Source organism: Bombina bombina, chromosome 1, assembly GCF_027579735.1.
Source record: "Bombina bombina isolate aBomBom1 chromosome 1, aBomBom1.pri, whole genome shotgun sequence".
NCBI lineage: Eukaryota > Metazoa > Chordata > Amphibia > Anura > Bombinatoridae > Bombina > Bombina bombina.
In genome coordinates this window covers 1,468,430,485-1,468,458,199 of record NC_069499.1, presented here as the reverse complement: position 1 = coordinate 1,468,458,199, position 27,715 = coordinate 1,468,430,485, and the positions used below count along the sequence as shown (strand labels likewise).

General features: G+C 38.9%; 1 protein-coding gene across 2 annotated transcripts in view; it reads left to right on the top strand.

Moving 5' to 3' along the window:
• Positions 1-27,715, top strand: part of SLC38A10 (solute carrier family 38 member 10) — a 244,458-nt gene that overhangs the window by 121,898 nt on the left and 94,845 nt on the right. For both annotated transcript variants that reach the window (XM_053706757.1, XM_053706748.1), the window contains exon 12: positions 5,565-5,732. In XM_053706757.1, the coding sequence (XP_053562732.1) occupies positions 5,565-5,732 (168 nt within the window). The remainder of the gene's footprint in view (positions 1-5,564; positions 5,733-27,715) is intronic.

Below are 27,715 nucleotides of genomic sequence, written 5' to 3'. Positions count from 1 at the left end.
TTATGCTTTCGCACTTTTTTCTTATCACCCCACTTCTTGGCTATTCGTTAAACTGATTTGTGGGTGTGGTGAGGGGTGTATTTATAGGCATTTTGAGGTTTGGGAAACTTTGCCCCTCCTGGTAGGAATGTATATCCCATACGTCACTAGCTCATGGACTCTTGCTAATATGAAAGAAATGAATTTATCAGGTAAGTTCTTACATAAATTATGTTTTTTGTTAACCAAAATATGTGATTTATTAAACAATTAATAATGCAATACAATAATGAGTTATAAACAATAATGCTGACACATCACAGGAAAGGCCCTATATACTGATATATCCTATATACAGATACCGTTTTTTCCCATAAGAGAGGCTAAAGCACTCTTGGATGCACTGTTTGCACCTCAGTGGGAGCTATGCTGTGCCAGCATAACTTGATTGATTTTGGTGTCTGTTTTTAAGCTTTTATCGGTCAATAAACCTTTTAAGAAAATATCATATCTTACACCAGGTTATTATAAAATGTGCATTACTTATAACTATAATAGCTCTGGCGAATTTGATGTATTTTTTGGGGGGATCAAAAATCTAGTTTTTTAACAGAACTGCTCATCTCTTTGAGGAGAATGAATACCCCACTTTGTCATTCTTAAAGAAACAGTTGGATATGAAAACCTTTTCACTAAAAGTAAATATATCAACTATAGTGAGTTTTGGGTGCATAGTATTGTATTACAATTTTATGGGAAACATGATTTTTACGTTTGATAACGGGTAGTAAAGAAGAAAAAGGTTTTGTAGCTAAATGCCTCCGCATCCATAGCGAATCCTTACCACTAAATACAGTAGCACTAAATAATTTGTCAAATATGTAATAAAAAGACAGTGCAATAGCATTTACTTTGAATTTGAAATGAGCAATAGAATATTTTATGTTAAATTTCAAAGTTAATCATTCACAACATGCATATACCTATAGTGGGAGCTGAAGCCTCCTAAATGTGCATATAAAAAGAAAGTTCACATTTTGATAATGGAAGTATATTGAAAAGTTTTTTGGTTTTTTTTGGGTTTTTTTTTTTAGTTGCATGCTCTATCTAAATTATACTGGTGGTGAGAATCCACGATCAATTACTCATGGGAATCGCCTTCCCTACCACTTAGAGGAGGCAAAGATTCCCAAACCCGAAGAACTCTAGATAACCCCTAACATATACCTCAGTGGGGGTTTTTTTGCTTTCGCTGTAGGTGCTATTCCTGATGATTTCTAAACAATGGTCTGGAAATTCTTTTAACCCTTCTGCAAGGTTTAAGAAATTATATCCTTTACCAGCTCCTAATATTGAGTTAGGGTAAACAGTAAGGTTGATTGGGCTATTTCCACTTTGGTTAAGCATACTACTATTCCTTTGGAAGATATTACTACTTTTAAAGATCCTCTAGACAGGAAGTTAGAGACTTTTTACTGAAGGGATTTTTTACAAGCAGCTTACTTGGGCCAGCCATTTCTATAGCTGAGGTGGCTGCTGCATCAATGTATTGGTTATCTAGTCTTTCTGTTTTGAGGATCCTGTTTGTGGCAATCTTAAAAATGCTAATTCTTTTATTTGTGATGCTATTTTTTATATTCTAAAAATGAATGTCAAAAGTATGTCTTTGGCCGCTCTTGCCAGGAGAGATTTATGGCTTAAATCCTAAACTGCTGATATTTGGTTCTCAACCCAAATTAACTCAAGGCTTGGTAGATTTTAGCAGTTTGTGCCCAGGGCCCTGTAGTGTAAGTGTGTATATACATTCATTGATGTCAATGTCCTGATTTCACTTAACTGCTGTACCCTGGTCCAGTTTTTTCTGCTCCTTGTCCCACGCTGCCCTTCCACTTAACTGCTGCTATATGTGCACATTCACTGGTACTCTGACAGTCTTGCCTGGTATTTATTATGTGGGGAGAGGCAAGCCTGTTACAGAGCTCACAGGGCTGTCAAGGTCTGGTACTGGGCTGTGGCCCGGCTGTTGAGAAACCAAACAATTTCTGAAAAGAAACGGATAACAATCTAGATTCTAGATGATCTGTTTTCAGAAATTGTTTGGTTCAGATATAGATTCTATTATTTCTACTGTTATTGGGGGTAAAGGGGCCTTTCTTCCTCAGGATAAAAAAAATAAGGCCTTTACATTCCTTTCACCAGAATAAGGAACAAATGAAGTTTCCTCTGATCAAAAACAGAGTTTCAATCTGTCCTAATTCTTGGGCTACTGCTCATGTTTCTTTTGGTACGTCGGATAGAATTCAGACTAGAGACTCTTGGAGAGAAGTGTCATCTGTTCTATGTACTAACCTTTCTTTTAAAAGTTTAAGTTCTGGTTCAGTCTCTCCTGAAACTGGGAATAAAGATTTTGCTTCTAAAGATCCTGTCAATTGTATGGAGGTTTCTAAAAGTTCTGGTTTTCTCGGGAGGTGAGGTTTCCAATGTTGATTCTGAGTACATCACCCTTATCACCAGGAAACAGTTGTTGTCTAGGTTTGATAGTTCTTATTCTAGAGATCATCATCTGGGACATGACTTTTTTCAGTCCTCTGTTTCGTCTCCTAGAGGAGTGGCTTCTTCAGCAGATATTGAACAAACATCTCAGGCACTTGGTAAGGATCAGTGTCCCTTACATAGTATAAGTAATTGTTCTACTATGTCTCTTGTTGTTTCAGCATGTGCATCTGTTGGTACGTCTACTCAGAATGGTTTGCAAGCTGAGCCTGGAAAGAATGTTAGTGGTTTTGGTAATCGTACTGTGATTTTACAGGATTTGGTATCCAAATCTAGCACAGAGGTTTAGTTAACTTCTTTTTCCTCTGTCTCTGGGGCTAGGCCTCCTAAATGTGCTTTTCCATCTGGTTCTCAAGCATCTGAACTTGATGGTATGGAAGCCTGTGACTAGGAAAATGTACCATAAAGTCTGGAAGGCCTTTATTTCTTGGTGTATAGATTGTGGTTTTACTTGGCATTCTTTTAAAATTCCTAGTATTCTAGTTTTTAAAGGATGGCTTGGATAAGGGTTTATCTGCCAGTTCCATGAGAGGTCAGATTTCTGCTCTTTCAGTTTTGTTTCATAGGAAAATTGCTAATCTTCCAGATATTCATGGTTTTGTCCAGGCTTTGGTTCATATCAAACCTGTAATTAAGCCAATTACCCCTCATTGTAATCTTAACTTGGTATTAAGAGTTTTGCAGGCCTCTCCTTTTGAACCTATGCATAAGATTGACATTAAGATACTTTCATGAAAAGTATTGTTTCTTTAGCTATTTCATTTACTAGAAACGTTTCTGTATTATCTACTCTTTCTTGTGAACCTCCCTATCTGATTTTTCATCAGGATAAGGCAGTCTGTATCCTATCCAATTTCTTGCCAAAGGTTGTTTCTTCTGCTAAAATCAGCAGAGAAATTGTTGTTCCTTCTTTGTGTCCTAATCCCAAATCTTCTTCAGACTTTGCATAATTTGGATGTTGTTAGGGCATTAAAGTATTACATTGATGCTTCTATGGCCTTTAGATAAACTTCTACTTTGTTAATTCAGCTTCTTAGTTGAAATGTATGATTCACAAGGCTTATTTGGAGGCATTTCAGCCTCCACTGCAACAGATTACTGCTCATTCTACCAGATCAGTTTCCATTTCATGGGCTTTCAAGAATCAAGTCTCAGTTGATCAAATTTGTAAAGCAGCTACTTGGTCTTCTTTTCATACTTTTACTAAATGCTACTATTTTGATGTTTGCTTCCTCAGAGGCAGCTTTTGGTAGAAAGGTGCTTCGGGCAGTTGTTTCAGTTTGATTCTTGTCTGTTTCATATTTTTGAAGTGCATTAAAAACAAAACAAAAAAGAACATTATTTTTTTTTTGGTGTGTATTTCATTTCTCAGTGAAAAAGATGTTTTTAAATCCCTCTATTACTCATAGATTCCACAGCTTGTTATTCGTTCCTATGAGTAATGGATTGTGGACTCTCACCACCTATATGAAAGAAATTATGATTTATGCTTACCTGATAAATTTATTTCATGGTAGTGAGAGTCCACGAGACTCCACCCTTTTTTAAACGTTGTTTTTTTTTTGTTTTGTTTTTTAGCACATCTTTTTCCCTGCTCCATTATTTATTTATTTATTTATTTATTTTGCTCTTTTTCTTACCTTACTTGCTTGGCTATGCGTTAGACTGATATATGTGTTACGTGGGAGTGGTTATATAGAGCTCTTGGGGTTGGGAATCCTTGCCTTCTCTAAGTGGTAGGGCAGGTAATTCCCATGAGTAATGGATCGTGGACTCTCCCTACCATGAAAGAAATTAATTTCACGTAAGCGTAAATTGTTTTTTTTACTTTAGTGGCCCTTTAAAACAAGGAAAGTAAATAGACCGCTTTTAATTGCACATATATTATCAGTGATAAGCCTTTCAGGTTTAATAATGATAGCACCCAAATTACTGGGAATTAAAACTTTCTTTACAAGAACAGTCTACTTCTCAGGCAATTTAAGCAGTTTTTTTTTTTTTTACTAAGGTCTAGTTTGGATTTTCTGAAAAACATTTATGAAACATTGTTAGTTAAGTTTGTGCCTCTTCTTAAAGGGATACTAACCCCACATTTTTTCTTTCATGATTCAGATAGAGCATGCAATTTTAAGCAACTTTCTAATTTACTCCTATTATCAATTTTTCTTTGTTCTCATATTATCTTGATTTGAAAAAGCAGCAATAAAAGGTTAGGAGCCGGCCCATTTTTAGTTCAGCACCTTGGTAGAGCTTGCTGATTGGTTTGCTACATTTATCCACAAATCAGCAAGTGCTTCCCAGGTGCTGAACAAAAACTGGTCCGGCTCTAAAGCTTACAGTACTGCTTTTTCAAATCAAGATAGCATGAGAACAAAGAAAAATTGATAATAGGAGTAAATTAGAAAGGTGCTTAAATTATCATGCTCTATCTAAATCATGAAAGAAAAAAATTGGGTTTAGTGTCCCTTTAAGCCATTCGTGCAATAAATATTCTTTCTGTTTTTGTAAAGATTCTTTTCTACTTTTCCAATTTACATTTTAGTTATTGTTATGTTGGTTTTGTCACTACCGGCCTCCCAGGTGATGCTGCCAAAGTAACTGGAAGTTTAAATCAGATTTACTGTAATTTACTCCAGAACAATTGGTTAGTAAGGGAAAGAGGCATTTAGTTTTCTCATCAACCCCAGCTTAATATCTAGTATTCTTGGATTAATGTTACATAGAGACATAATCCAACATATGTTAGTTTCAGTATGTATGGTCTATTTTTTTTTATATTATTTTTTTTATATACACATATATGTGATCTCAAGCATATGTAGTTTAGACCAACACATACTTCTAGAAAATAGAATATCTCTCACAGGTTTTTGAATCTTGCCACCTATGAATTTTCATGTCATGTGTTGACATTCCATGCATCACCTCTAGTTCCCAGCAGTTTTTCTGAGACCAGAGATCCTTGACAGATAGCTCTGCAGGGCAGCAATAGTTTTGAATGTTTCTTCTAAGGTCATTCTCTTACCCTTTAGCCCAGAAACCTATAGTAGAAGAGCCAGCTGATGACAGAGACAAACCCAAGGAGCCCCCCAAGAAACTGGAAGTAGAACAACCACAGATCAAAGGACCAATTGATGTTCCACAGAAGGAGGAGGCAAAGGGGAAGCACGAGGAAGTGCAGCTGGACAGGCCTGATCAAGGTACTTGTGTGTATTACTTGTCTTGTAAAATATGTAAAGTGTTTTGTGTTTAAATTGTGTAACAGATGGTCATATAGTTCCAGCACATGATTATTTAATGCATCCCTAGGTCAACATTGTGGGTGCATTATCCAATAAAAGGAAACAATGTAAAGGGACATTGTAAACAATTATCTAATTTGCAGAAAGAAGGTTTCATAAAAACGTAATGGAGACAGAGAAACCATTAAATTCCCTTTGTTAAATAAACTAAATTCCCAGACTTGTGAAGGTCATGTCAGCCAGCAAGCTTTTACACAGAATGACAGAACAATTATGTGCACTGAATTAAATACATGTACAGTAGCTGTCATAAATAAGCTCTTCAAACAAAAACCCACCACATAGATGTTCTGCTAAGTGAGACCACAACACCTTGATCTAGACGGTTTCCTCCATCAGGAACAAAGAGCAAGCAGAGGGGTTGCACCCAAAGTGCATTAATTTTATTTAATTACATAATAAACAACAATAAACAAATCAGAGCACTCACAAAACAATTGTCACACCAGTAAACAAAAGTAAGCACTACAGCCTCTTGTGGGTATAAAACTCAACCCATGATGTTTTAAGCAGCTTCCTATAAGTCAACATCTGTAAATGGTAACCGGAACTACAAATTCAGGAAAAGCATTAGTTAATAGATTATGTCAATCTCTTTAAATAAGGTCTAATAAAGCACATTGTGCATGTAATTGATTTGTCATTAGTAAGCATAGCATAAGTCACTGTTTGTAAATAACCATTTGTAAGCACAAGGTTTGAGAACCACACAGTTTTAGTAGAGTTTATTTTCAGTGTAAAGCAGTATCACTGCTCGTTAGATCTTTGGAAATATTAAAGCAACAAATAATAAAGAAACACTTAGTGTAATAGAGAACACTTTACCTGGCACATTTCAGCATTGCTTATTTTCTTTGTTATATTTCACTGTGCCTCCTATATCTATCATGTTTACTGTATTTTCACATTATATAAGTGTTTCATAACTCTCGTTGTCAACTAACTAGCCAGATTCCAACAACTGACTAACTCAGGCTGGGAAATAGAATCTGGCCTGTTAAAAGGTGCTTGAGGGTAGAACTGAGAAACATTTGTTGATGTGATACATTGATTGTTTACTTTAGCTGCATCAGGGCAAACAAAATAATGAAAGGACATTCCACTGAGTATCCCTTACCACATATTCAGGTAACACAGGTAAAAAAAAAAAAAAAAAAAAAGCCATAAAGTATGTTTTAGATGTATCTACATATAACAGATAATAGAAAATTAAAGAAATGTACAAGGCACAGGTATTTTTAGTGTAGGCAAAAATATCCAATATAGACTGGTGCTTAAGTAAATATATAATAGTTTAATGAAAAATAGAGAAAATGTAGTACTTATAAATAGCACTCTTGCCTCAAAACAGAATCAATTGAAAAGATGGCTATACATAAAATACAGCCATCCACACTGATAAAAATCAACAAGGAGAATCTATTACATATTCACATAGATTTGTGTTCCAATATTTAAATAAACGGGGAAAGCCCATATGTTGAACAAACAAATTAATTAATAAATAAGTACAAAAAGTCCCCTTGTCAAAGGTGTGTTCTGTAATCCATAAATCAGACCCTTAAAGTTACCACATTAAATGTCCTGTATATTGTCATATAGATGAGCCGTAATGTATCAGAAAGCCAGAGTGCTTCCGGAATTCTTAAACCTGTAAATACTTCCAAATGCTGTAGTAACGGTATAATAAAAAGCGAGTAGTAAGCAAGCCTTAGGAGTACCTGATTTGCACCTGTATGTTCAAACTACGCAACCTCTGAAGGTTTTCTCTCGACTGGTTGTGCAGTGATTGACGTTTAGACAGGAAACCAATAGAAAACGCCAACGATCGTTTCACCTTGTGGCTTCGTCAGGGCTTGTGTTCCAGCATCAACTAGAGCTTCCTTAAATAGCAACATTTGGGGCACCTTTTCAGTGAATTTTGGTTGCTTCTATATACAAATTGTAATATTGATGATTGTAACAACATACTTATTGATATTTAGTGAATTGATCTTCATAACTCTTACTAATATATGCTATATTCATAAGTCTTACTAATATATATTAATATTGTTAATATTGAAAATAAGATTGTTAACCACAATGGCTTTCACAACTGCAGGATATGCTCAATATTGAAACAAAACTTGAAGTTTTTTCTTCATTTTCTATATAAGGTAGATGTTTTAATGTACAGTCAAGTAGTGCCCTTGTAATTTTACCCACATAGAACAGGGAACAGCCACATTTCGCAAGGTATATTAGACCTTCTGTCCAAGTAATTTTGGCCCTAATTTTGTAGATACATCCTGTCTTTAAAACAAAATATCTGGCTTTTTTGTATAGAATTACAAGCCATCATCTAATTTACCTTGTGAAATGTGGCTCTTCCCTGTTCTACGTGGGTAAAACTACAAGGTCACTACGTGACCGTACATTAGAACATCTACCCGATATAGAAAATGAAGAAAAAACTTTTAAGTATAGCCCAACATTTAAAAAATGTTCATAATTCCTCACCTAAATTCTGATAGGGATTGAGAAAGTAAAACTTGGCATTAGGGGTGGTAATCTAGACAAAATTCTGTTACAACATGAAATCCGTTAGATATTCAATCTAGATACCCTTTCCCCAGGAGGGCTACATGAAGAACTTTTGTTTTCCCCATTACTGTAATGTTTTAATATTAAACAATAATTAATACATCTATAATCATTCCATGCTATTCTTTAGATAAAATATTTGAATACAGTGAGATTGTCTTAATGTTTGTTTCAATATTGAGCATATCCTGCAGTTGTTAAAGTCATTGTGGTTAACAATCATATTTTTAATATTAACAAAGCATTGTGGGTTCAATAGGACTTATGATGATTATTTGCATTTCATAAGTTTACCAGCGAAATAGCATATATTAGTAAGATTTATGAAGATCAATTCACTAAGTATCAATAAGTATGTTGTTACAATCATCAATGTTACAATTTTGTATATAGAAGGAACCAAAATTCACTCAAAGGACTCCCTGGGATTGCAACTAAATAAATAATGCCCTCAAATCTGCGGGTAAATTGTGATTTAAATTCTCACTTGAACTTTTGTTCCTATACATAGGTTTGAATTATTTACAAAATCTACATGGCATATAGACTTGTTCCTTGGAATGCTGTGTAAACCAGTCTTGAGTTAGTTATTGCTGTATGTATGTTGACTATGTCCTCCTGGTTTATCTCATGTTTGCTGTTCACCTAATAGTCAATTATACTCTGTATTATCTTGCAAACTGCTAAAAAATATACGCCAGCATGTACGTAGTACACACAAAAGATTATTCCAACCATCATTATATTATGTGATCAATCTGATTATTTATTTTTTTTAAAAAAAGGTTTGAGCTATCATTACATACAGTTTGGCATTCAAACAGAATATCAGATTCAGAGAGACCCTGTACTATAGTAACACGATTGGTAGTTCTATTACTAAAGCCTTTTCGTTTAAAATTACACATCACATTGTTTCCAAAACAAGAAATCTCTATCTAAAGAACAGTGTCATGTTTGTTATGAACCAACTCCACTTCTTTCTAGATCTACTGTCAAATTTTAAATGTAACTCTTCATTATAAAGTTGCTTCCTAACCAGCCCAACCACTTTAAAGCAAGCTTAAAAAAGGTTTAGTATATCTCTTCATAAATATTATGCAGCATTATATCACTTAATAAATTAAACTTTTTAGTTTTTCTCAGTCCTTATAGTAGTAGGATATTTGTATTATGATGGGTTTTTTTTTAATGTCCCATTTCCTTTGTATTTTTTACGTAGTTTTGTTTGAGAGTGTGTGCACTACATTCCCTCTAGTTAAAGCTGAGAGTGCCAATGAGGGTCTTTCTTATATTTTACAACAATCTCTCCTGTCTGCTTCACATCTGCTTCCACCTCTTTGGACAAAGGTATAGTTTATGTACAGAAGATTCTCTCTCTCTGAGGTTATTCTACAGCTGGTGCTGATGAAAAGCAGATGTCCATATACAGAGAACAACTTATTTTCTTTTCTTTCATGAACAGGTGCACTTTCAAATGTATTCACTTCTTAAAGGGATATAAAACATTTGGTTTCCTTGTTGTAATAAAAAAGCACTAAGCAGTGGCTTATATGTAATAGAGATCATTGCAGTATGTATTATTTAACATTTTAAAATGATTTTTACCTTTTATATTTTATTTTTACTTTATTTGTGCTTGGTCAATTACTTCCTGTCACAGCCCCAAAAGGGGGCTGGTGTCCTTTAACAGGAAGGCAGATAGTAGAGAAACATTGGCTGGCTTACTTTTCAGTGAATGACAGAGAAACCGGAAGTCCAGTTTTTTGCCCATGCACAGAATAGGGAGAATGCAACTTAAGCTATCAGCATGCCTGCTCCCTTTAAAATTCTCAGTGTAGTGCCTATAATTACAAAAGTGCTCATTTTGCAAGAAAACTGGTAAGTTAATTGCTGTTTTTTAACACAATCTGTTTTTTTAGGTTTACTGATTTAACTTTTTTTTTCTTCAATAAAGGAGCACTGTTTCATATCCCTTTAAATAACAAGTCAGTGAGGCAATCGGCACATTAAAGCGATATTGTATTTTTTTATCTTGGTTCAAGTTAGAATAAAAATGGGTTTTTGTCCCTTAAAGGGAGAAATATTTGGCAACACCCCTTTGTTAACTTTATATGGCTTCCATTATTGATCTCTTTATAGTTCATCACATGATGCATAAATGCTAATGATCCTCTCCTCTTTCTTATCTTACCAGTATGGACTTGTTCTTTCAGCAGGCACTTTTTAGATTGCAGAGTTGTCTTTAGGCTGCTGAGACTGGGAAGGGATTTAGGCTTCAGTTGGTCACCAGGCTGGTGAGGTGTCTACTTTATAGGCTGTCTTGAATGGGAATATTAAAGGGTGCCACTATTTCCTGGGCATAGGTCACATCGTCCAGATGGTGATCATGTCAGGTTACACCGGTTGTGCGCACACACATACATACCTATACATATATATTATTAAAAAAAAATTGACACCGGAGTCCTAAATAACTTGGTCTGGGCTCAGGAGACAGATTAACCTTGCATTTCCTGGGTTCAATTGACTGTTGTGGTGCATAAAAAAGTAAAAAATCTTGGGTTAAGAAATTTTTCTCTAAATGTATTGTACACATTTCTGGAGGACAATTGCACAGACTTCACAACTTGCTGATACAGCGTTTGAGGTGAAGCATTATGCTGCAGTGTATTCTGAGGATTCTAAATCTGAATATGATACTATAGAAGTTGATACTCCTGTTGCATTAGCGCCATCTGCCTTTTTATAAGCAGGAATCCCCAAGTAAACATAAAAAGAAACAGATTGTGTAAAAAACATTGAAACAACTTGCTTGTTTTCTTGCAAAATTATCATTCCAAGAATTCTCACTGTAGCCCATGTTTCATTCATTCTAGTTCTGAGCATGAGCAAATTTGACTCCCTCTTTATCTAGTTTCCAACTCTGAAAGTTTTAAAGTAATGGACACTGCACAAATGAAGTTTTAAAATAAAATAATAAAAACAGGTAAAATCCATTTAAATAGATGAGAAATACATATTGAAATAATTTCTATTAAGTATATACCTCTGTTTAATATCCCTTTTAAGGAGGCAAATTGTTAGTTGATTGGACCATTAAAATAGCATCTTTCTGTCACTGGCTTGTTTAATAATGACCCAGTTTTCATACTCTGTTCTTCTAACAGGGTAGGATCACTGATTACTTCCTCTATTCCAATAACTTTTGCCTTAGGTCTTGGAAGTGGGTATGCAGTACTGACACCATGATCACAATAGACAACCCATATAGGCTGCATATTTTTGTTGCTAAATGATTTTTTACAAAAAAAAGTTATTTCTCAGATCTAGCTTTAACTAAGATAAACTAGACAGGGAAAGTAAGATCTGCAAGAGATGTGAGAACTGTCACAAAAAAATAATCAGTGCTAAAAATAAAACTGACACATCTTGCTTTGGAGTAACAAAAGTGCTTTGCCAACACTCCCAGGAGAAGTCAAGAGCAAATTCTGTAATCTAGGTTTGTAAAATGCTGAAAAGAGTCTAAACAGGCATTTTGGAAAACCTGGATTACATCATTTGCTTTTTTGCCTCTCTGGGCAGCGTGAGGTTGCACTTTTTTACAATGTAATTAATTATTTATTTTACACAAAGCAAGAGTTTTCTAATAGTGATATTTCTCTTGTTAGGTGTATCCAGTCCACGGATCATCCATTACTTGTGGGATATTCTCCTTCCCAACAGGTAGTTGCAAGAGGATCACCCACAGCAGAGCTGCTATATAGCTCCTCCCCTAACTGCCATACCCAGTCATTCTCTTGCAAGCTCTCAACATAGCTGGAGGTAGTAAGAGGAAAGTGGTAAAATATAGTTAGTTTTTTCTTCAATCAAAAGTTTATTGTTTTTAAATGGTACCGTAGTGTACTATTTTATCTCAGGCAGCATTTAGAAGAAGAATCTGCCTGCGTTTTTCTATGATCTTAGCAGAAGTAACTAATATCCACTGCTGTTCTCACATATGTCTGAGGAGTGAGGTAACTTCAGAGGGAGAATGGCGTGCAGGGTATCCTGCAATAAGGTATGTGTAGTTAAGTTTTTCTAGGGATGGAATTTGCTAGAAAATGCTGCCGGATTAATGTAAGTTAAAGCCTAAATACAGTGATTTAATAGCGACTAGTATCAGGCTTGCTATCAGAGGTATATACTCTGATTAATGTGCAATATAAAATGTTTGCTGGCATGTTTAATCGTTTTTATATATGCTTTGGTGATAAAACTTATTGGGGCCTAGTTTTTTCCACATGGCTGGCTTTATTTTTGCCTAGAAACAGTTTCCTGAGGCTTTTCCACTGTTATAGTATAAAAGTTACAGTTGGTGCAGTTAAAATTACAAACTGTGACATTCAGCTTCCCTCAGCAGTCCCCTGCATGCTATAGGACATCTCTGAAGGGCTCAAAAGGCTTCAAAAGTAGGAGCTGTGGCAGTTGTTATGACTGTTTAAAAAACATATTTCTCCTGTTAAGTGTAGTCAGTCCACGGGTCATCCATTACTTATGGGATATTAACTCCTCCCTAACAGGAAGTGCAAGAGGATCACCCAAGCAGAGCTGCTATATAGCTCCTCCCCTCTACGTCACACCCAGTCATTCTCTTGCACCTAACTAATAGATAGGATGTGTGAGAGGAGTGTGGTTATTAAATTTAGTTTTTTATTACTTCAATCAAAAGTTTGTTATTTTAAACAGCACCAGAGTGTGTTGTTTCTTCTCAGGCAGTATTAGAAGAAGAATCTACCTGAGTTTGTGTATGATCTTAGCGGACGTAACTAAGATCCATTTGCTGTTCTCGGCCATTCTGAGGAGCGAGGTAACTTCAGAACAGGGGACAGCGGGCAGGGTTCACCTGCAAAGAGGTATGTTGCAGTATATTATTTTCTAAGGAATGGAATTGACTGAGAAAATACTGCTAATACCGATATAATGTAAGTACAGCCTTAAATGCAGTAGTAGTAACTGGTATCAGGCTGTTATGTATGTATGTTGGCACCAAAGTATTTCTGGGGAATGGCACTTCACTAAGAAAATACTGTATACATATAACTCTAGCCTCTCTGCAGTGATAGCGACTAGCAACAGGCTTTTATTCTTATTCATATATTTAAAACGTTTACTGACAGGTTAATCGTTTTTTTTCTCTGAGGTACTTGGTGAAAATTTATGGGCATTATTTTCCACTTGGCTGTCGTTTATTTTGCATAAAATCAGTTACTGAGCTTCCCCACTGCTGTATTAAGAGTGGGAGGGGCCTATTTTTGGCACTTTTACTACGCATTAAAAATTCAGTCACAGTCTTCCTTATTCTCCCTGCATGATCCAGGACGTCTCTACAGAGCTCAGGGGTCTCCAAAACTAGTTTGAGGGAGGTAATCACTCACAGCAGACCTGTGAGACTGTGCTTTGACTGTGATAAAAAAAAACGTATTTATTTGTCAATCGTTTTTTTGGTATTAAGGGGTTAATAATCCATTTGCTGATGGGTGCTATCCTTTGCTAAATTAATGCATTTCATATGAAAAATTGATTGCTATAACTAAACCGGTTCATTGTTATATCAAAGTGACAGTTTTTTTGTGTGCTTCTTAAAGGCACAGTAACGTTTTTGCATATTGCTTGTAAATTCAGTTGGAAAGTATTTCCAAGCTTGCTAGTCTAATTGCTAGTTTGTTTAAACATGTCTGACGCAGAGGAATCTCTTTGTTCAATATGTTCAAAAGCCAAGGTGGAGCCCAATAGAAATTTATGTACTAATTGCATTAATGCTACTTTAAATAAAAGCCAATCTGTACATGTTAAGCAACATTCACCAGACAACGAGGGGGAAGTTATTAGGCCTGTCAAAAATAATCGTTTTGACGATGCATCGCGATGCGGCATGAAACGATTCTGCATCGATGCGCTGAGACGCGATAATCGATTAACGTTACCCACGTGACCAGCCTCCAGGAAACGTAAAAGAAAGTGCGCGAAAGTGCGCGGTACATCGTTTTGACGTCACTGACGTCACGTCACCCAATAAAGCAACATGGGCGCTCATGGGCGGTCTCTTGAAGTGCCGAAGTTACGCAGTAGGAGCAAAGCAGCAAAGCAGGAGTTTGTTGCCTGAGATTGATGATGGTACACGGCGGTATACTACAGCTACACGGCGGGCTCATTTTTATTTTGTGGGAGACAGAGGAGGAGACCTATGGTGAGAATTAGACTAACTAACTGTTTGTTTAGTTAATAGTTACCAAAACGTTGTACATTTTGCCAATGCCATGCCATAATTGCCATTGCCATGCCTGCCTATTGCCTCAACTGCCTACTACTTGCCAATAGGTAAGAGCAAATCAATAAGGGGTACACAATCACATTTATTACACAATAAGGGGTAACAATTAAATACTTGCCTTATTTACTTAACGTAGTATGCTGAGCTGACTGAGGCTCAGGCTGCTGCATAATTAATTGCTGCATTATTGAATAATATTGCATATATAAAAAATGTATTATAAATAAATATAGTATACTATTATTGTCTAATAATGTCTCTATTAGTCTAATCTGTATCTATTATCTACATGTTTTTCACATGGATGGATGGCCTGGTCTGAAGTTCTAATATTTTAATAATATATTAATTCAAGAAAGTGCATGCAATTTTAAACAACTTTCCCTATTATATAATTTGCTTATCCTTTGTTGAAATGCATAGCCTCCTCCTTGTGCACAAAGTATTATATACTTATAGTAAGTAATGTGTGTGCTGTGCAATGCATTGCTAATATGTCATCAACAAACGATATCTGAGAAGTATGAAGCAAATTAAATAATAGAAGAGTTAGTTATGATGTTTATTTAAAATTGTATTCTCTATCTGAATCATGAAAGTAAATGTTTGGGTTTTTGCACCTTTAAGTGTGTAATATATTACAGTAACTGTGTCAGTGAGTGAGTGATGTCCCCTGCAATTATCACAATGCAATTTGTTTTAAAATTTATGTTCGCAAAATGTATGGCATTGGCAAAGTAGTTGAAGTTACTAGTACTTGTTGATTTTACATTTGCGGCTTGACATTTTGACAACTGGAACTTAGTGTATTTTCTTTTTTTTTTAACACTGACAGAGTTTGACGTTGACAACAACATCATCCGTCACATATGTACATGTCATGCTAAAATGACAGAGGGAGACAAAAAAGATAGAGAGATAAAAAATGCACCTAGCATTTTAAAAGCAAGCATCTGGGCACATTTTGGATTTTATGAACATACTGGAAAGCACGAATTGGACAAGACACACGCGGTTTGTAAAGCCTGTCACACAAAAATTAAATACCTAGGGAATACTACTAACTTGAGAAATCACGTTAGACGTTTTCACTCTGAGATGCTAACCCCTGCCGCTGTCGCCAGTGCCACTGCCAAGGAAATAACAAGACTAGCTGAAGCTCATCAGCCAAGAATTGATGCAATGCTGTCAACTTTGCCACCCAACTCTGAAAAAGGGAAGAGAATAACCAAAGCTGTGGCAACTTTCATAGCGAAGGACCTACGGCCTTACTCTGTTGTGGAAAACCTTGGGTTTCGCAACCTGTTGAAGACACTAGAGCCACGTTATAAGATCCCGTCACGCAATCACTTAACAGAAAACGTTATACCTGCACTCTACCAAGAAACAAAAGCTCAGGTAATTGCATCAATGAGCCAAGCCAGTCGAGTCGCACTAACGTGTGATTCATGGACTTCAGTCACGACGGAGTCTTATGTAACAGTAACTGCACATTACATTAGCAAGGACTGGAAGATCTTGTCGCATGTGCTGCAAACGAGAGCAGTTTATGAGTCTCACACGGGTTCTCATCTGGCGGAGCTACTGTCTCGTGTCGTGGAAGAATGGCAGCTGTCCGATAAATCTGTAGTGCTTGTGACCGACAATGCTTCGAACATGATTGTTGCTGCTCAAGTTGGAAAATTCCCTCATGTAAAATGCTTCGCCCATACACTGAATCTCGCATCCCAGCGGGCGCTGAAAGTGGCCACGCTCTCCAGGCTTTTAGGCAGAGTGCGACGAATATCAACATTTTTTCACCGCAGCACTACAGCAAACCACTGTCTGAAAGAAAAACAGAAATGTCTTGGCCTGAAGAATCATAAGCTAATAACTGATGTGACAACAAGGTGGAACAGCTCATATGACATGGTCGAGAGGTTCCTAGAACAGCAACCTGCAATCTGTGCCACATTGTTGTCTCCAGAAGTCAGAAAAAGTGAGTCAGATCTCTGCACTCTCAACGAAACAGATGTGTCAAATGCAGAGGATGCTGTGAGTGCATTAAAGCCAATGAAAGATGCAACCACACTGATGTCAGAAGAGCGCAATCCAACTGTTTCTCTCATTGCCCCTCTAAATGCACAACTGCTCCAGAACATGACAGACACCATGGGAGACACACCCATGATCCATGAGATCAAGAATGCCATCAAAACAGATCTCCTGAAGAGGTACAGCAGTGAGGCAGAGAAGAAGATACTTTATACAGCCTCTGCCCTGGATCCTCGTTTTAAGGGACTGCCTTTTATTCTCACAGAGGAGGAGAGATTGGAGATATACAGAGGAGTGACTGAGGAGGCTGCATCCTTGGAGGTAATTTTAATTGCATCATGTTTCTTGAATAGATGTGAGCTGTTGTATGCATTTATTTATGCATTACTGTCTCTCTGAGCACACACATAGCATTAGCTGGCTGGCTGCTCGAGGTAATAATGAATGCTATTTTTTCTATTCTTTTGTTCAAACACAGATTGAGTGTACTAGTACAGTTACATCTAGGAGGACAAACGTGGATGAAGTGCCACTGCCTGAGGGAAAAGAAACTCTGGAAGAAGAATCAGCCATCGAGGAGGATAACCCTTCTCCTCCCAAAAGAAAGTCCACATCGCTTCTCATGACTTTGCTGGGACAGTCTTTCACTGACACTGAAGGTACAATAGAACCCAAGACCCCCTATGCCAAGGCTGAAGAGGAAATAGAGAAATATTGTAAAGCCCCATCTCTGCCTCTCACTGAAGACCCTTTGAAATGGTGGCATGTACATGAGGTCATATTTCCCCTCCTCTCTCATTTGTCAAAGCGATACTTGTGTATCCCAGGTACAAGCGTGTCTGCAGAGCGGGTTTTCTCCACTGCAGGAGATGTGGTAACGGCTAAAAGAAGCACCCTCAAACCAGAGCATGTGGATCAACTAGTGTTCTTACAGAAAAACCTACATATTCCATAATTCTGAGTAGTGATTCAGGTTTATAATATTAATATTTAATGTTTTTTGGCACATCCAGAAGAAAGTGCTGTGTGCCCCACTGCCCAGTGCAGACTACTGTTAAGTTATTTTATATTTGTTACTGTTATATAGCTTATAGCTTTTTGAAAAATGAAGCTTAAAACCTTGAGTAAATCTTTGTTGGATCACAAAATATACTAGTACACTACACGACACGACCGACCACGTCACTCTGTCACAGTCACACACACACACACACAATACAAAAGAAACAACACACAACTGCACACACCTCATGTGTGCGTGTCAGTCAGTGTCACCCTTCACCATGATTCACTCTTTTTATTATGTGTGTTTTTTTTGGTATTGTTTGACTGTGTGTGACTGTGACTGTGTGTGTGTTGTGTAACAATATATTTGTGATCCCATAAAGATATTGATAATCAAAGTTAGTAAATCTAGTAGTTCAATGCTACTTCTTGTTTAATGTCTATTACTACTTCTAGTGTTACTGTGATGTTTGCCAATCAGGAAGTGCTCTGTTTTGTAGATGTTGTGCTATTGTTACAGCACACCCCTGTATTGTTTGCAATGCAGTGAGTGCATAGTGCACACTGCATAAGGGATTATTAATATTATTCATTCACACTAAAAAATTGTCTATTTTAAATAGACCCTTTAAGAAAGATATCATATGTTTTTGTTTATGATCCCAATTCCCAATCCCAAATGCCATCCCACCCACTCCCAGGCAGATCTGTAGGGGTTAACCGAATATAACCAACCAGTTAACAATAACAATGTGTGTACTGCAGTGTCTAACTGTCTCTTTATGAGTGTGTGAGTGTGTCTGTGAGTGAGTGCCAGTTTGAAAAGTTTGTATGTATCTCATTCTCTATGAGTGTGTGTGAGATGAGTGTATTAACTGCCTTTGAATTTTTTTGTTTGTATGTGATTGTGTGTCTGTCCCAGTGTCACTGTCTAAGTGTCTATGAGTGTGAGTGTGACTGTGGCTGACTGTGGTGCCATTGAATGTTTTTGTTTGTGTGTGTGTCCCACTGTGTCTCTAGTGTCTGAGTGTCTAGTGAGTGTGACTGTCTAACTGTCTATGAGTGCACTATGCAGAGAGTGAGACTGAAGCCAAACCCCACTATAGGGGAAGGAAAAGCCTTGAGTAAACCTTGAGTAAATCTTTATTGGATCACAAATATACTGTACACTACAGACAGTACAGCACACACACAGTGCCACACACAACAGCACAATACAAAAATAAAGCACACACACCTCAGGTGAGTGGCGTGCCACCCTTTCTTCACCATGATTTACTCCTTGATGTCTGTGTCCTTTTTTATGTATTGTTTGTTTGTGTGTGACTGCTGTGTACTGTTCAGTGACAGACTCAGTCACTATTCAGTTGTGTGTAGTACTGCTTTAACAGTAACTAATAACTAACTAATTATATTTGTGATCCCATAAAGATAATATAATCATCAAGAAGAAACTGTAGTTATAGTAGTTCAGTTCAATGCTACTTGTTTTAAATGTCTCTCTCTCAGTCTCTAGTACTATTGTAAGTCTGTAACTGTGTAAACTAATTGTATATGTCACAATCACATGTGTGTTGTGTGCACACTCTGTGCTTTTGTGTTGTGTTCCAGATTCTTCACGTGATGTTTGTTTGCCACAAATTGACAGTCATGAAGGCACAGTGGACTGCACCTGTAATTTTGTACCTATAAGGGATTTATGTTTTGTTTTCTGAGGACAATTTTCACACAAATAAGGTATTATGGTGGTAACTTAAGCTTAACCTATCTATTTGGGTTTTAATTTAATGTCTATTATATTATTATTACTAAGTAAGTAAAGAAATTAAATTAAAACCAACATAGATAGGTTAGACATTTATTTGTTGTTCATGTTTCTTTACAAGTGTATAGTGTACTACTTACTAATATATAATATATACATTTAAATATTTTCTTTTACTGAAGAAGTACACTGTGAGCACTGCACTTTTTACACTACGTACTCTGTAACTACAGTTTGATGCCATAATATTGTTTCCAAACCAATACAACAATTGCCATTTAGTATTTACTGTTCTATAAACTGTTGTTGTCTGCTGTGTTCAGACTTTGCCACAGGAAGAGTGTCCTTTTTTGAGCTAATAAAATAAAAAAAGAGTTTATTTCAATACTTTGACTTCTTGAATTTTTTTTTCTGAAAAATTTAAAAATTGGGCAGAAATAGTGCAGTAATCGTGATGCATCGCGATGCATCGTAGAATCGAATCGTATCGAATCGTTACGATGATAATCGTAATCGAATCGAATCGTGAGACAGGTGAAGATGCGCAGCTCTAGAAGTTATGCCGACTAACTTGCCTCACGTGTCAGTACCTGCATCTCCCGCTCAGGAGGTGCGTGATATTGTAACGCCAAGTACATCAGGGCGGCCATTACAAATCACTTTACAAGACATGGCTAATGTTATGACTGAAGTTTTGTCTAAATTGCCAGAACTTAGGGGTAAACAAGATCACTCTGGGGTGAGAACAGAGTGCGCTGATAATGCTAGGGCCATGTCTGATACTGCGTCACAATTTGCAGAACATGAGGACGGAGAGCTTCATTCTGCGGGTGACGGATCTGATCCAAATAAACTGGATTCAGACATTTCAAATTTTAAGTTTAAGCTGGAAAACCTCCGTGTATTACTAGGGGAGGTGTTAGCGGCTCTGAATGATTGTAACACAGTTGCAATCCCAGAGAAAATGTGTAGGTTGGATAAATATTTTGCGGTACCGACGAGTACTGACGTTTTTCCTATACCTAAGAGACTTACTGAAATTGTTACTAAGGAGTGGGATAGACCCGGTGTGCCTTTCTCACCCCCTCCTATATTCAGAAAAATGTTTCCAATAGACGCCACCACACGGGACTTATGGCAAACGGTCCCTAAGGTGGAGGGAGCAGTTTCTACTTTAGCTAAGCGTACCACTATCCCGGTGGAGGATAGCTGTGCCTTTTCAGATCCAATGGATAAAAAGTTAGAGGGTTACCTTAAGAAAATGTTTGTTCAACAAGGTTTTATATTGCAAGCGTCAAGCTTCCAAACTGCCAAGTCTCATACAGAGTTAGTACTGGCATTTCTAAGGTCGCATGGGTGGAAAGTGAACAAAGAAAAGAGTTCTCTCTTACCACTCACAAGAGTTCCCTTCTTGGGGACTCTTATAGATTCTGTAGAAATGAAAATTTACCTGACAGAGGACAGGTTAACAAAACTTCTAAATGCTTGCCGTGTCCTTCATTCCATTCAACACCCGTCAGTGGCTCAATGCATGGAGGTAATCGGCTTAATGGTAGCGGCAATGGACATAGTACCTTTTGCACGCCTGCATCTCAGACCACTGCAATTGTGCATGCTAAGTCAGTGGAATGGGGATTACTCAGATTTGTCCCCTATGCTGAATCTGGATCAAGAGACCAGAGATTCTCTTCTATGGTGGCTTTCTCGGCCACATCTGTCCAGGGGGATGCCATTCAGCAGGCCAGACTGGACAATTGTAACAACAGACGCCAGCCTTTTAGGTTGGGGCGCTGTCTGGAATTCCCTGAAGGCTCAGGGATCATGGACTCCTTCCAATAAACATTCTGGAATTGAGAGCAGTTCTCAATGCCCTTCTGACTTGGCCTCAGTTAGCAACTCTGAGGTTCATCAGGTTTCAGTCGGACAACATCACGACTGTGGCTTACATCAATCATCAGGGAGGGACAAGGAGTTCCCTAGCGATGATGGAAGTCTCAAAGATTATTCGCTGGGCAGAGTCTCACTCTTGCCACCTGTCAGCGATTCACATCCCAGGCGTGGAGAACTGGGAGGCGGACTTTTCATCCGGGGGAGTGGGAACTTCATCCAGAGGTCTTTGCCCAAATACTTCGACGTTGGGGCAAACCAGATCTGGATCTCATGGCGTCTCGCCAGAACGCCAAACTTCCTTGTTACGGATCCAGGTCCAGGGACCCGGGAGCGGCGCTGATAGATGCTCTGACAGCACCTTGGGTCTTCAACATGGCTTATGTGTTTCCACCCTTCCCGATGCTTCCTCGATTGATTGCCAGGATCAAACAGGAGAAAGCATCGGTGATTCTAATAGCGCCTGCGTGGCCACGCAGGACCTGGTATGCAGATCTAGTGGACATGTCATCCTGTCCACCTTGGTCGCTGCCTCTGAGACAGGACCTTCTAATTCAGGGTCCTTTCAAACATCAAAATCTAATTTCTCTGAAGCTGACTGCATGGAGATTTAACGCTTGATTTTATCAAAGCGTGGATGTTCGGAGTCAGTAATTGATACCTTAATACAGGCTAGGAAACCTGTTACTAGGAAAATTTACCATAAGATATGGCGTAAATATTTACACTGGTGCGAATCCAAGAGTTACTCATGGAGTAAGGTTAGGATTCCTAGGATATTGTCTTTTCTACAAGAAGGTTTAGAAAAGGGTTTATCTGCAAGTTCTTTAAAGGGACAGATCTCAGCTCTGTCCATCCTTTTACACAAACGTCTGTCAGAAGTTCCAGACGTTCAGGCTTTTTGTCAGGCTTTGGCCAGGATTAAGCCTGTGTTTAAGACTGTAGCTCCACCGTGGAGCTTAAACTTAGTTCTTAACGTTTTACAGGGTGTTCCGTTTGAACCCCTTCATTCCATTGATATCAAGCTGTTATCTTGGAAAGTTCTGTTTTTAATGGCTATTTCCTCGGCTCGTAGAGTCTCTGAGTTATCGGCCTTACATTGTGATTCTCCTTATCTGATTTTTCATTCAGACAAGGTAGTTCTGCGTACTAAACCTGGGTTCTTACCTAAGGTAGTCACTAACAAGAATATCAATCAAGAGATTGTTGTTCCATCATTGTGCCCTAACCCTTCTTCAAAGAAGGAACGACTTCTGCACAATCTAGACGTAGTCCGTGCCCTGAAATTTTATTTACAGGCAACTAAAGATTTTCGCCAAACTTCTTCCCTGTTTGTCGTTTATTCTGGACAGAGGAGAGGTCAAAAAGCATCTGCTACCTCTCTCTCTTTTTGGCTTCGTAGCATAATACGTTTAGCCTTTGAGACTGCTGGACAGCAGCCTCCTGAAAGGATTACAGCTCATTCTACTAGAGCTGTGGCTTCCACTTGGGCCTTTAAGAATGAGGCCTCTGTTGAACAGATTTGCAAGGCTGCAACTTGGTCTTCTCTTCATACTTTTTCCAAATTTTACAAATTTGACACTTTTGCTTCTTCGGAGGCTGTTTTTGGGAGAAAGGTTCTTCAGGCAGTGGTTCCTTCCGTATAAAGATCCTGCCTGTCCCTCCCGTCATCCGTGTACTTTAGCTTTGGTATTGGTATCCCATAAGTAATGGATGACCCGTGGACTGACTACACTTAACAGGAGAAAACATAATTTATGCTTACCTGATAAATTCCTTTCTCCTGTAGTGTAGTCAGTCCACGGCCCGCCCTGTTTTTTATGGCAGGTCTAAATTTTAAATTATACTCCAGTCACCACTGCACCCTATAGTTTCTCCTTTCTCGTTTGGTTTTCGGTCGAATGACTGGGTGTGACGTAGAGGGGAGGAGCTAGATAGCAGCTCTGCTTGGGTGATCCTCTTGCACTTCCTGTTAGGGAGGAGTTAATATCCCATAAGTAATGGATGACCCGTGGACTGACTACACTACAGGAGAAAGGAATTTATCAGGTAAGCATAAATTATGTTTTTTTTTTCGTTTTGTTAATCTGTTTTTTGTATTAAGGGGTTAATCATCCATTTGCAAGTGGGTGCAATGCTCTGCTAACTTGTTACATACACTGTAAAAATTTCGTTAGTTTAACTGCCTTTTTTTTCACTGTTATTTCAAATTTTGGCAAAATTTGTTTCTCTTAAAGGCACAGTAACGTTTTTTTATATTGCTTGTTAACTTGATTTAAAGTGTTTTCCAAGCTTGCTAGTCTCATTGCTAGTCTGTATAAACATGTCTAACATAGAGGAAACTCCTTGTTCATTATGTTTAAAAGCCATGGTGGAACCCCATAGGAGAATGTGTACTAAATGTATTGATTTCACTTTAAAAAATAAAGATCAGCTGTTATCTTTAAAAGAATTATCACCAGAGGATTCTGACGAGGGGGAAGTTATGCCGACTAACTCTCCCCACGTGTCGGACCATTTGACTCCCGCTCAAGGGACTCACGCTAAAATGGTGCCAAGTACATCAAAGACGCCCATAGCGATTACTTTGCAGGACATGGCGGCAATCATGGATAATACCCTGTCAGCGGTATTAGCCAGACTGCCTGAATTCAGAGGAAAGCGTGATAGCTCTGGGGTTAGACGTAATACAGAGCGCGCAGATGTTTTAAGGCCCATGTTTGATACTGCGTCACAATATGCAGAAGCTAAGGAAGAGCTTCAGTCTGTGGGTGACGTCTGACACGGGGAAACCTGATTCAGATATGTCTACTTTTAAATTTAAGCTTGAGAAACTCCGGGTGTTGCTTGGAGAGGTTTTAGCTGCTCTGAATGACTGTGACACAATTGCAGTGCCAGAGAAATTGTGTAGACTGGATAAATACTACGCGGTGCCGGTGTGTACTGACGTTTTTCCAATACCTAAAAGGTTTACAGAAATTATTACTAAGGAGTGGGACAGACCCGGTGTGCCGTTTTCCCCCCCCCCCTCCTATTTTTAGAAAAATGTTTCCAATAGACGCCACCACTCGGGACTTATGGCAGACGGTCCCTAAGGTGGAGGGAGCAGTTTCTACTTTAGCAAAGCGTACCACTATCCCTGTCGAGGACAGTTGTGCTTTTTCAGATCCAATGGATAAAAAATTAGAAGGTTACCTTAAGAAAATGTTTATTCAACAAGGTTTTATCCTGCAGCCCCTTGCATGCATTGCTCCTGTCACTGCTGCTGCGGCGTTCTGGTTTGAGTCTCTGGAAGAGGCCTTTCAGACAGCTACTCCATTGACTGAAATACTTGACAAGCTTAGAACACTTAAGCTAGCTAATTCTTTTGTTTCTGATGCCATAGTTCATTTGACTAAACTAACGGCTAAGAATTCTGGATTCTCCATCCAGGCGCATAGGGCGCTATGGCTTAAATCTTGGTCAGCTGACGTGACTTCAAAGTCTAAATTACTTAACATTCCCTTCAAGGGGCAGACCCTATTCGGGCCTGGTTTAAAGGAAATTATTGCTGACATTACTGGAGGTAAGGGTTATACCCTTCCTCAGGACAGGGCCAAATCAAGGGCCAAACAGTCTAATTTTCGTGCCTTTCGAAACTTCAAGGCAGGTGCAGCATCAACTTCCTCTGCTACAAAACAAGAGGGAACTTTTGCGCAATCCAAGCCGGCCTGGAAATCTAACCAGGCCTGGAGCAAAGGCAAACTTCAAAAAACTCCAGCCACCATATTAGTTAAAAGACCTTTATTTTCTTATCCTGGGTCCAAACATACAACGTTTCAAGCCAATGTGGCTCTTAGACATGACTAAGAGCCACATTGGCTTGAAACGTTGTATGTTTGGACCCAGGATAAGAAAATAAAGGTCTTTTAACTAATATGGTGGCTGGAGTTTTTTGAAGTTTGTGATTGTGCTGTGGACCTGGCAAGTCTGCTGCTCCGTGCCCCATAAGAGAAAGATTCAGGTGTGCTGTTTTCCACTTTTTGGATTTTGCTGGAGCAAAGGCAAGCAGGCCAGAAAGCCTGCTGCCTCTAAGACAGCATGAAGGAACGGCCCCCTATCCGGCTACGGATCTAGTAGGGGGCAGACTTTCTCTCTTCGCCCAGGCGTGGGCAAGAGATGTTCAGGATCCCTGGGCGTTGGAGATCATATCTCAGGGATATCTTCTGGACTTCAAAGCTTCCCCCCCACAAGGGAGATTTCACCTTTCGAGATTATCTGTAAACCAGATAAAGAAAGAGGCATTCTTACGCTGTGTGCAAGACCTCCTAAGAATGGGAGTGATCCATCCAGTTCCACAGATGGAACAAGGACAGGGATTTTATTCAAATCTGTTTGTGGTTCCCAAAAAAGAGGGAACCTTCAGACCAATTTTGGATCTAAAGATCTTAAACAAATTCCTAAGAGTTCCATCATTCAAAATGGAAACTATTCGGACAATCCTACCTATGATCCAGGAGGGTCAGTACATGACCACAGTGGATTTGAAGGATGCTTACCTTCACATACCGATTCACAAAGATCATCATCGGTTCCTAAGGTTTGCCTTTCTAGACAGGCATTACCAGTTTGTGGCTCTTCCCTTCGGGTTAGCTACAGCCCCAAGAATTTTTACAAAGGTTCTGGGGTCACTTCTGGCAGTCCTAAGACCATGGGGCATAGCAGTGGCCCCTTATCTAGACGACATCCTGATACAGGCGCAAACTTCCAAATTGCCAAATCTCATACGGACATAGTGTTGGCATTTTTGAGGTTGCATGGGTGGAAAGTGAACGAGGGAAAGAGTTCTCTATCACCCCTCACAAGGGTTTCCTTCCTAGGAACTCTGATAGATTCTGTAGAAATGAAAATTTACCTGACGGAGTCCAGGTTATCAAAGCTTCTAAATTCCTGCCGTGTTCTTCACTACATTCTGCGCCATTCGGTGGCTCAGTGCATGGAAGTGATCGGCTTAATGGTAGCGGCGATGGACATAGTGCCATTTGCGCGCCTACATCTCAGACCGCTGCAATTATGCATGCTCAGTCAGTGGAATGGGGATTACACAGATTTGTCCCCTCTGCTAAATCTGGATCAAGAGACCAGAGATTCTCTTCTCTGGTGGCTATCTCGGGTCCATCTGTCCAAAGGTATGATCTTTCGCAGGCCAGATTGGACAATTGTAACAACAGATGCCAGCCTTCTAGGTTGGGGTGCAGTCTGGAATTCCCTGAAGGCTCAGGGATCGTGGACTCAGGAGGAGAAACTCCTCCCAATAAATATTCTGGAGTTAAGAGCAACATTCAATGCTCTTCTAGCTTGGCCTCAGTTAGCAACCCTGAGGTTCATCAGATTTCAGTCGGACAACATCACGACTGTGGCTTACATCAACCATCAAGGGGGGACCAGGAGCTCCCTAGCGATGTTAGAAGTCTCCAAGATAATTCGCTGGGCAGAGACTCACTCTTGCCATCTATCAGCGATCCATATCCCAGGTGTAGAGAACTGGGAGGCGTATTTTCTAAGTCGTCAGACTTTTCATCTGGGGGAGTGGGAACTCCATCCGGAGGTGTTTGCTCAATTGGTTCATCGTTGGGGCACACCAGAATTGGATCTCATGGCGTCTCGCCAGAACGCCAAGCTTCCTTGTTACGGATCCAGGTCCAGGGACCCAGAAGCGACGCTGATAGATGCTCTAGCAGCACCGTGGTTCTTCAACCTCGCTTATGTGTTTCCACCGTTTCCTCTGCTCCCTCGACTGATTGCCAAAATCAAACAGGAGAGAGCATCGGTGATCTTGATCGCACCTGCGTGGCCACGCAGGACCTGGTATGCAGACCTGGTGGACATGTCATCCTTTCCACCTTGGCCTCTGCCTCTGAGACAAGACCTTCTACTACAAGGTCCTTTCAATCATCCAAATCTAATTTCTCTGAGACTGACTGCCTGGAGATTGAACGCTTGATTTTATCAAGGCGTGGCTTCTCCGAGTCAGTCATTGATACCTTAATACAGGCACGAAAGCCTGTAACCAGGAAAATCTACCATAAGATATGGCGCAAATATCTTCATTGGTGTGAATCCAAGAATTACTCATGGAGTAAGTTTAGGATTCCTAGGATATTGTCCTTTCTCCAAGAGGGTTTGGATAAAGGATTATCAGCTAGTTCTTTAAAGGGACAGATTTCTGCTCTGTCTATCCTTTTGCACAAGCGTCTGGCAGAGGTTCCAGACGTCCAGGCATTTTGTCAGGCTTTGGTTAGAATTAAGCCT